Source organism: Delphinapterus leucas, chromosome 20 (genome assembly GCF_059928025.1).
Source record: "Delphinapterus leucas isolate spDelLeu-1000000601 "Yukka" chromosome 20, BTC_Dleu_Yukka2, whole genome shotgun sequence".
Lineage (NCBI taxonomy): Eukaryota > Metazoa > Chordata > Mammalia > Artiodactyla > Monodontidae > Delphinapterus > Delphinapterus leucas.
This window is the reverse complement of record NC_143148.1, coordinates 59,871,377-59,881,756: the sequence shown is the minus strand read 5'-3', so window position 1 is coordinate 59,881,756 and position 10,380 is coordinate 59,871,377. Positions and strand designations below refer to the sequence as shown.

Sequence of the window (10,380 nt, the reverse complement as noted above, 5' to 3'; positions counted from 1 at the left end):
CTGCACCCCTGCCCGGGCCTCAGCCTCCCAGCCAGCACGGCGCTCAGCTCAGGGTCCCCTCCGCCTCTCCAGATCACAGTGGAAGGCCCTCGGGGGGCGGTCCCCACACCAGACTCACCTTCAGAGTCCAGACATCGGAGGCCCCCGCCCCCCGCCCCGGTAATCCCAGCCTCCCAGGTAAGGGGACCAGTCCACGCCCTCCCCACCTCCTCCCTGGGTCTCCTCCTCTTCCTGTCAGGCTCTAGGGGCTCAGCGGGCTAGCGGGGTCCTTCCCAGCCTGGCGAACCTGTGGCCTGGGGAAGTCAGGGGGCTGGGCTTTCTCCTCACAGGTGTCCCTGCGGGGGAAGCTGTCTCGGCTGCCTCCAGCCCCGCAAGGGCGGCCGGGGGGGGGGGGGGGCGGGGAGAGGTTGGTGGGGGCGCATGCGTGTGAGCACGCAGCACGTCTGTGGGCGGCACTGCAGCCTGCAGAACCAGAAGCCTTGCTGTGGGATCGGCTCTCCTCTGTCTCTGTCCTCCACTGGCAGGAGCAAGGTGCTGAGGCTCTTCGCTGGGTAAGTTCTCAGCTGGGAGACGGTGGTCCCGGCTGCGCACCTGGTGGAAGGCTTTGTTCAGACAGGCTCACGCAGGCAGGAGGGGGATGGAGGTGAGCAGGAGGGGGTCCCCGAGACACCGAGGCGGCAGGGACCGCCGGATGAGCGCCGGGCCGCAGGGGCCCTTGCACACGGGGGTGGGGGGCTGCTGGGAGAGCTCTGGGTCTGTCCTGACCCCGGGCCGCCGGCTTTGGGGTCGCGGCGGCTGTTGTGACCCTGGGGCCATTGTCTCCTCCAGCTAAACGGGAGAGAGGCTCTTTTCCAGGAGAGCGAGGGGCCTCAGGCCACGTGGATCCGTGTGTGGGAGTGTCTGCAGACGCCTGTGGGCACAGGTGTGTGGCGTGTGTTCTGCGTGCTTGTGCACCTGGGTGTGTGAGCGTGGACGGTGTGTGTCTTCAGCTACAGCACAGATGCCTGGGTTGTGATGTGCATTTGTGTACTTCTGTGTGCTTTTGGTGCCTGTGTTGTGGGTACAGGTGTGCGTGGGTAAATGTGTGCATGCAGAAGTGGATGCATGTGTGTGTGTGTCGTTGTGTGTGGCGGGTATGCTGTGCAGGGGGGTTTGGTTCGTGTGTGTTATGTGTGTATTGCATGTGTGTGCGGGCGTGTAGCCGGCATCCTGGGGCCACCAGCTCTCTCCCCGCCCCGCCCTAGCTCTGCACCCTGGGCCCTGCCCCGTGGTCACAGTGGGGGCCGCCCTGTGAAGCTCTGGTGTTGTCAGCCTTGGATCCGTCTGTTTAGCAGAGCTCTGGCTCCGCTCTGGTCCTGGGTCGCCTGTCCAGCGGGGAGGCGGGGCTGCCAGGGGCGAGGCTGCGCTCTGAGGGAGCTGGCACGCGGCACTGCTGGCTGGTGACACCTACGGGGTTAAAGGCTGGAGGTGCGTGGTGTGTGGTGTGCGTGTGTACCTGTGCTGTGTATCGTGTGGCATCAGTGTTGCGTGTGCCCTGGGCCTTCACCCGTTTGCCTGAGTCCCAGCTGTGACTTCACCCCTCAATCCGCTCACAATACAAACCCTTTTTGCCATCACTCCAGGAGCTGAGAAGGGAGAGAGGGGCGCCTATGAACCCCGACGGGTGGAGGGGGGCTGGCTGACCCTGGCGTTTCCAGAGCAAGAGGGAGCAGAGCCCGCGTAGCCGCGGCTGGGGCCCTGCGGACGCCCTGGGCGTTCCCGTCTCATCCACTCCGCACAGCCCACCCGGGATTGAGCTAGAACCCCCTGAAGGATGGGGAGAGTGAGGCCCAGGGTGATTAAAGCCTCAATTTTAACATTAGTAACGGACATGCGACAGGTGCCAGGCTCCGGGCCCCAAAATTTCCGTGCCTGCCGTTTTGTGGGACTCTCACCGTGTCCCTGAGAAGCAGGTGTCTTGATTCCCCCAGGTTCACAGATGAGCTGGCTGGGGCTTGGACATGCTGTGTGGCTTCCTAGTGACAGGTGGCAGCTGGCCGCTGAGCGCTCAGGAGGTGCATCCTCCCAGGTAACCTCCGCTCCGTCTCGCATCTTAGGTATGACCGTCGTCTGCATTTACGTACCAGGGGACTGAGGCTGGCAGAGCAAGCGGCTCACTGACTGTATTTATGGCACAGGCCAGAAGGAGCATCCCTGTTCTGTCCCTCGCCTGGCCAAGCAGTCACGTCACGGGCGCCAGGTCCCTGCGTGTCCCTGGGGCCAGGCTCTCTGGAGAGGCAGGTGTTCATCCAGCAGCGTGAGGCCCGGCTGCTGGTGTGGACGCCTCCCGGAGTCCCCTCCCCCTCCAGCGCCTGTGCAGCCACCGTGGAAAACGGGAGCGGGCCGGGCAGCCCCAGCGCCGTGTCCCTGGTTCCCAGTGATGCCGTCCCCAGCCCTGAGTACAAGATGGTCTCGGTCTTCCTGGTGTTCCTTGTGTGCGTGGTGGGCATTGTGGGCAACGCCATGGTGGTGCTGACCACACGGGACATGCACATGCCCACCAACGGCTACCTGGTCAGCCTGGCCCTGGCAGACCTTACTGTGCTGGTGGCTGCCGGGCTGCCCACCGTCTCCAAAAGCTTGGCTGGGCAGTGGGTCTGCGGCCACGCCGGCTGCCTGGGCATCACCTGCTTGCGGTACCTGGGCATCCGTGCCTCCAACTCCTCCGTCCCGGCGTTCGCCGCGGAGAGGGAGGTACACCCCAACCCCTCCTGCAGGCCCGGACTTCCTGGCCACGAGCCTTGGTAAACTGAGTCTGCTCCCCATTTATGGAGGGAGCGCTGTGTGGGACCCTGCAGGAAACCGGCGAGGGCGGGGGCAGGCGCCAGGAAGCGGGCTTCTCATCTCACCTCTGCTACTGACTTGCTGCGGGATGCCAAGGCAACCCTGCACTCCTCTGGGCTTGGTGTCCCCACCGGGAACGTGGGCACTGGGACCAGACAGTCTCTTGGGCCTCTTCCAGCTATGAAATTAACACCTGAGAGGCCATCTAGCCTCTAAGCATGTGGACGCTGAAACCCACTGACCGGGTTCAAGCCCAGCTCTGCCTCTTCCCAGCCGTGTGGCCTTCAGCACATTGGCTCAGAGGGTTAGGATGTCTCGTCCAGGGCTACACAGAACGGGGACATAACCGAGGCCTTCTGACATCCATACACTGGCCCGGTCCTTGTTCTCCCCTGTTGGACCCATCTAGGGTCACAATGTCCTTGACCCCTCAGCCTGTGACCTTTGGCGGTGGACAGTAGAAAACCCACCCTGGGATTTGCACAAAGGTCAAGGTCTTCGCAAGGGCACTCTGAACCTTGTGGGCCTGGCCGGACCTCGAGGGGCTGCACCTTCGGACTCGGCCCTGCCCTCCCCTCAAGACTGGCACCTTTGCCCTGCCAGTCCCCGAAGCTGCCTCATCACGGCCTCCCAGGTCCCCTATGAAAGGGGCAGTTCCACCGTTGCGCCCACATTCGGTTCCCCATCGGGGAATCTGATCAGCTGAGTGGACCACCCTGCATGGCCCAATCCCAGGGGCCGGCAGGTGGGTCACGTGACTGCCCTGTGGCCTGCAGGTGCCTCGCCATCTGATACCCGATGCGGCCACAGGCCGTGTGCGTCGTGGCCGGCGTCTGGGGGACCACGTCCGTCTACTGCCTGTTCTGGTTCTTCCTGGTGGCCTTGGATGCTGGCGGGCACCGGGGGCCACAGCCTGCACCTGCCCATCTGCCTGCTGGACTTCACCGTCTTCTTCGTTACGCCCTGCTGGAGGCAACCGTCCTCTACAGTCTCATAGGGAGGGTCTTGCTCCAGAGCTCCCCGGCCCACCTGCCACAGCTCGGGGACCAACTCGGGGGCCAGCATGGGGGTGGTGAGGACTGGCCAGAGCCCGGAACCCAGGGGAGGCAGCTCTGTGGGCCAGGCAGGGTGCAGCGGGCAGCTGCCCCGGAGCCAGAGTCTCCCCTTCTTCCAGGAAGCAGGTGGGCAGGGGTGGCCGGTGGGGAGCAGGGGTGGGCGGGGTCGGTTTGCAGAGAGGCAGGGAGATCCGGCAGAGGCGTGAATGGACAGAGAGGGGGTGCTGGCTCCACGTTCGCCCACCTACTCACTCGGCAGGTGTCCCCTGGGCACCGACTGTGTGCCAGGCCAGTTTCTAGGTGCGGGGACACAGGGGAGAACAGAACAAGATACACATCCCGCCCCCGGGGCTCACGGCAGGACAAGTAAACATAGACCCTGTCAGAGGAAGAAATGGAGCCCCGGGGAGTGGGAGTTTAGGGGAAAGTTCGGGAAGACCTTGCTGAGGTGATGACTGAATAAAGATATGAGGTGACCAAGCAGACACCCGGGAAGTGGTCCAGGTGGCGGGGGAGGGGGGCAGGGGGAGGGCCTGGTTCACGAGGGTCAGCAAGGATGGGGGGCCCCGGAAGCACTTGGCTCCGAGTGGAGGGAGCCGGGGTTCTGAGCGGAGGGGCCGCACCCCCCTCCAGTTTCAGGGCGATCCCCATACGTTTGGAGCCCCAGACAGGTGTGCACAGGTCCCACATGTAACCACAATGGGCACTCGGAGAGGCTGAGGCAGGGGGAGGGCTGAGCAGAGAGGGTCCCTGTGGATGAGCAGCAGAGATGTGAGTGGAGGGGGCGAGACAGAGAGGGAGACACAGAGACAGAGACAGAAACAGAGACAGAGAGACAGTGAGAGGGAGAGATGGAGAGACAGAGGGAGAGAGACAGAGAGAGAGAGATGGAGAGAGAAGGAGAGACAGATGCAGAGAGAGAGAGATGGAGAGACAGGGAGAGCCAGAAGCACAGAGTGGCCAAGGCCTGCTGGCACTCGGGGTGTAGCATGGCCCCAGCACAAAGCTATGGACAGAGAGATGTCAAACTTCCTGGGGCAAAAGAGTGATGACTTCATGGGGACCCCTCTCCCCACTACCCCTCCACACACCCACGAAGGACACTGCTATTCTCCTGATGCCACAAGTGGAAGAGGGAGGCTCAGAGAGGTTAAGTGGGCTGCCCAAGGTCACACAGCTTACACCTGCCGGCTTCAGCACCCATGCTCCCACCCACTGCCCCTGCATCCTGAAGGCGGCAGCAGGGAGGGCCCAAGCCTAGAGCAGATGACAGGCCCCCCTGAGACCTCCCCTCAGTTCTGGGGCCCATAGGAAGCTCCTTGCGTGGGTCAGTGGAGGCTGCCCTCGGAGGTGGCCAGGACACGTGTCCCTTCCCCTCCCATTGACCCTCCTCCCTCGCAGAGAAGCCGGGACCCTGGGCTGGCAGCTGGAAGTGAGGTGGAAGAGCCCAGCGTGTCCCTGTCATCAGCCCCCCCTCCTGACAGGATTGTCTTCTGGGCCTGGCGACTCACTCCTGGGCTGAAAGAACAGATTGGGGTGTAGAATGGGGATATGACTGTGGCTGGCTGGGCCACTCAGGACAGTGGTGAGCACAGGCGGGCTGCAGGAGAAGCTGGTTCATGGTGCGTGTGCTGTGTCATCCTTCACTCTGAGCCTCTGCTTCCTCTCCCCTTTTTTTTTTTGTCTTCGTGGCTTGCGGGATCTTAGTTCCCAGACCAGGGATTGAACCTGGGTCTGGCAGTGAAAGTGCTGAGTCCTAACCACTGGACCACCAGGGAACTCCCTGCTTCCTCGTCCTTCATGTGGAGATGAAAACAGAACCACTGGAGGGCCCGGTGCAGGGGACGTAACCTAAGTGCCAGCAGCCACAGCGTCCACCTGGGGCCTTCCTGTGTCACCCCGGGCCCGAGGCCCCGCTCCAGGCATCCGGTCTTCACTTGCTGGGCGTCTGAGAGGTCTGGGGGATAGGGTGCGCCAGGGGGCTCGGGGCAGTGAGTATTTACCACCTGAAGTGGGGCTATTTCATGAGCGCATCAACCAGCGCAGCTCTGAATGCCGGCCCCGGGCTCCTGCACAGGAAACGTTTAGCACAGAGCCATACGCAGTGGTAGTTTCAGTGATTATTGTAGTAACGCTCTCATCACCTAGCAAACATGCCCTGAGGCAGGAGCCACGTCCCTTGGTCACTTGGTGTGCCGGGTGCCGGGGCTTCCCGCCCCTGCCCTCCTGCCCTGCAGGTCACCCCGATGCTGGTGGTAGTCGTGCCACTCTTTGCCGTCCTGTGGATGCCCTACCGCACACTGGTGCTCCTCTACTCCTTTGTGGCCCGGCCTTTCCTGGACCCCTGGGGGCTCCTCTTCTGCCGCACCTGTGTCTACACCAACAGCGCCATCAACCCCAACATCTACAGCCTCACGTCCCCGAAGTTCCGGCTGCCTTCCAGCGGCTGTGCGGGGGCGGGATGGAGGAGCCACAGAGGCGCACGGCTGGCCTCAGCTCCACCAGCTACGGCGTGGACCCCAGAAGACGCAGACCCGCGGGAGTGAGGTCACGGGCCCTCAGGCAGCTGGGCCGCCACTCCAGCAGGAGGGGCCTGGTTTCAGCACCGTCTGAGGGCTGCCCTCCCCCTGCCCAGCCCCTCTCGCCTCCCTCGGTTTGCTCCTGTGCTGGGTCCTGTCCGCTGGTGGCTGGCAGGGCCAGGAGAGGGGAGACACTCCTTTGCCAACGGCTCTTCTGGGTCCCCGGTGCCTTCCCTCCCCATGAACGAGGACTGGTCACGTGTCCTAGTTCTGGCCCGGTGGCTGGACTCCATTTGGGTAGCTCCTTCCCCTCTTCTGGAAGTGGGGAGGGGGGTAGGAGCAGGAAGAAGCTGGGAGGGTGCCAGCCTTCACTGGTGTAAAGTTAGGACCTTCCATCTGTTATTATTCATTCGTTTAAGAGTGCTCTGTTTTCCACCTGATGGGTATTACAGCAATGCATTTCCAGTCTCTCATGATAGCCTGTGTCAGTCTGGCTGTGGGCAGAGCCCGTGTTGCAACGTTTTCCAAGCGGGATGGTGACACCTGGTGCCACACAGAAAGGGTACCCAGCTCCACCGCTGACACCCAGAGACACTGCTGACAGGCTCACCACTCACATGTGCTGAGGCTGGCCGGTACCCGGGCCTCCGGCCTCCTCCCCTTTAAGCTCTGTCCCTGGACCACAAGCCCTGAGTGGTGCTGCCTTGGGTCACAAACAGAGCAGAGCGCTGTGTTTCTTCGGGCCCCTGAGCCAGAACCAGGAAGCCTTCCTGAACCCCCTCGCCCGAAGTGTTCAAGCTCTGCTCTCGTGGGGCCCGCTTTGCTGACCACCGCCCTCTACACCCAGCACCGGAGGGGCACGGCCAGGCCCCAGGCTTCTTCCTCTCGGACTCCATCTCTTTTGTGGGTGGAACGCCGCAGCCAAAGGCATTGACAATTCAGGCGTCAGGTGGCAGAAGCAGCCCTCCGCGGGGGAGCCAGATGTGTTTCTGGGCCAGCTGGGGCGTCGGACCGTTGCGGGGCCCGGTTCTCAGCACCTCAGACCTCAGTTTCTTCCCGCCACTTCCCTGGCGAGACTCTGTATGGAAAGTGCTTTCAAAGTCGCGGGAGGGGACACAGATCAGCGGTTGTCACCTCTCCTCTGACTCCAAGCGCCAGCGGAGGCTGGGCCGAGGGCCACATGCGAGCGGCCAGGACCTGGGACCCCAGAGCTAGCCCTCAGGTCAAGGACCCGGCGGGCGGCCTGCTATGCGTTGAGCCGTCCGGGCCCCGGGGGGAGGACGCGGCCTATTTACAGGGGCCGGATGGTGTCGGCCAAACGGTACGAACTGATGCCCGGCCTTCCATTGGTGCTTGCGGCTGTCCATCCTGCTGATCCACCAATGAGGGGAGAGCGTGGGTGTGAGTGGGTGTGACCGTGGTCACGTGACATCCGCAGACGGTGGGCCCCGCTGGCCCCTTGCCTGCCGCCTGTCCACGCCGGATCCTCCCCCTGGTGGTCCTTACTGACGGTCAGGGGCTCCAGGCCAGCCCGCTACAAGCAGCCCTTCTAACGCAGCAATGACCCTGTCAAGGGGGACCTCCAGTTCTCCCGGTTTTACTGGTGAGGAAACAGGCCAGGAGACCTTCAGGCCGTCACCTGTCCCCTGTGGGTGAGCCGCTGAACTCCTGACCACAAAGCTCGTTAGGCCAAAGGTACAGGACCCTGACCCCATCCCCATTCTCTCCGAAATTATTTTCCTCTTGGGCCCCGGTGATGCTCATTAAAGCAGATTTTCCGCGGACACTTGTTTGGGAGGACGTCTGTGTGTCCAGAGGTCACCCAAATGTGACTTCCAGGATGGAAGGAGGTGGGAATGGGGAATTACTTCGGTCAGGGAGGAAGGGCGTCCTGAAAGCTGGGGCCGTGGTGGGGCTCTGTCCCCAGAGAGAGCCAAGGGACAGATGGGGGACGATGAGAAGATGGGGCCTCACTGGACGGAGGACGCCCTCACCTTGACCTTGTGGCTGAGCTCAAGGGATGGAGGCTGCCTGGGCGTGAGCATCTCCTGTGGCCACTGAGGGTGTGCGGGGCCCAGGTCTGGGCACTGGCGTTAAGAGGCCAGCCCCGGCCGCGTTACTTGCTGTCCCGAGACCTGAGCCGTGGCCCCTTCTTCCTTCATCTGTGAAATGGAGGCGAGCTCTGCAGGCTTTCCTGCGTGGACGCCGATGGACGCAGCACAGCTGGGACAGCTTTTCCTGCTTACTCTGTTCCTGGCTTCAAACTTTGTTTCTGGTGCCTTCTGGACGGTCTCCTGACGCTGAGGTTACCTCTCCAACCAAACCGAGCCCCCGCTGTGAGGCTTCGGGTCTCCTCCAGGCCTTTCTTGATACTCTTCCCGTCACTCCGTCACACACCTGGGCTCGGGTGCCCCTGCACGCAGTTAAGACCGGGCCGAGGGAGGGTACTTGTCACGGGAGTTGTGGCCTCACCGCTGTGCCGGTCCCGCTGTCTGAACCGCTCTGCTCCTTTCTTTTGGCATCGGGACATGTCACTGCCAGGGAGGATGACTGCTTTATTGTCCCTTACCCAGGACATGGATTCAAATCAGGAAATAAGTTAATTTGGGCACCCCACGCCCCTGCAAAGGAAAAAAGGGAACTTCTGAAAGTCAGAGAGGACCCCAAAGTGCTGGGCTGCTGCCCAGGAATAAGCCTGTGCTCTGGCTTCGCTTTACACACAGCTCTCAGGAGCGCTGTTTGGTGGTCCAGGGCTCCCCAGACCCGGTGTGCGTCAGGCCCTCCCCCGAAGCCCCTCGCTCAGTTGCTCCGACTTCTATTTCCTGGTTCTCACAACAGCCGTTCCCACGTCCCACCCACTGGGGAGCCTCAAAAATACCAGTGCTGGGCCTGGGCCCGGAGTTCTGGGCGCCTGCAGGAGAGGGGCCAGAGCTTCTCGGCGGGAGCACTGCCCTGGGTGGGAAACAAATCCGCGACAACCCGCTCTGCGCTAAGGGACACGCCAGGACAGACAGACAGCCCCAGCCCCCCAGCTGGGTGCCCCAGCCCTTAACTGTGACAGCGCCTGTGACAGGCAGCACCCCCAGTTTAAGGGGACACGGGCCAGCACTGTGCTCTGGATGGATTTCCCACCCCGAGGGGCTAAAAGCCAGGCAGCTTTGGTGTGTGGAGGGTGACACCAGGGGTTCACTCCCAGCTGGGCTGGGAGGCCCGCGGGGACGTGTGTGAAGCCTGACCTGTGGCGGCTCAGAACTCAAGCTGTCCTGGACGACGCAGAGGAGCTGTCGCCACGTGGGAGTAGATGCAGCAGTTAGAGGTTAGAGCGGGTGCTGCCTGGGAACAGGCCCACAAAACAGTGCTCGGAAAAGGGACGGTGCCAGGGCCCCGGGCGGGTTGTGCCATGCAGTGCCCTTGGGCCATCGGGACACCATGTCTGGCGCTGGCTTACTTGGTGCCATTCGGAGCTCCCCCGAGGCTCTGCTCTCTGATGAGTGTGTGTGGCCCTCGGGGTGAATGCCAAAGGGCTGCTGAGGGCGTGGGGCCGGGTGCTGGCCCAGCTCGGGTGGAGCCAGCGAATCCTGCTGCCCCCTCTCCGGGAGCCTGTGTGGGTCACCCACTTCCCCCACCTCCAGCAGGGGCCGCCGTGGGTGCAGGGACATCGCCACACTCCCCAGCTCAGCGCTGGGCCCTGGGGGCAGTGGGCTCCCCTGGGAAATGCTGGAGCAGCCAGGGTGTCTGGGTGGGGCGTCCCCTCTGAGCCTGTGCTCCCAGAAAACAGGGGCAAGTAAGAAGCCTCACAAATGCCTTGTTTATCGAAGCGCCCTGGGAGACGGCTTACTGCAGAGACTCCCCCGAATGAAGTGAAGTTGATTCACTCTTCCTCAGGACCCCCTTGAGGACGCCAGATACCCCCGGGGTTACCTACGACTAGGCCAGACCCTGACCCTCCAGCTCCCCGATCTTCATCTCGTGGTTGATTAGCT

At 62.9% G+C, this 10,380-nt stretch overlaps 1 protein-coding gene across 1 annotated transcript; it reads left to right on the top strand.

Moving 5' to 3' along the window:
• The first annotated feature begins 557 nt into the window (after positions 1-557).
• On the top strand, positions 558-8,441 carry LOC111179691 (thyrotropin-releasing hormone receptor-like). Its single transcript, XM_089902492.1, has 4 exons — positions 558-2,783; positions 3,559-3,568; positions 3,634-4,004; positions 6,046-8,441. Exons 1-4 carry the CDS (start codon positions 2,446-2,448, stop codon positions 6,422-6,424), a joined length of 1,098 nt encoding a protein of 365 aa, XP_089758618.1. The 5' UTR covers positions 558-2,445; the 3' UTR covers positions 6,425-8,441.
• Positions 8,442-10,380: the final 1,939 nt, after the last annotated feature.

Excerpts from the sequence above, each read along its gene's own strand:
- LOC111179691 (XM_089902492.1), top strand. The coding sequence starts at position 2,446 with ATGGTCTCGGTCTTCCTGGTGTTCCTTGTGTGCGTGGTGGGCATTGTG. Across the intron at positions 4,005-6,045 it reads CCCCTTCTTCCAGGAAGCAG|GAGCCACGTCCCTTGGTCAC; the intron begins GTGGGCAGGGGT and ends GCCCTGAGGCAG.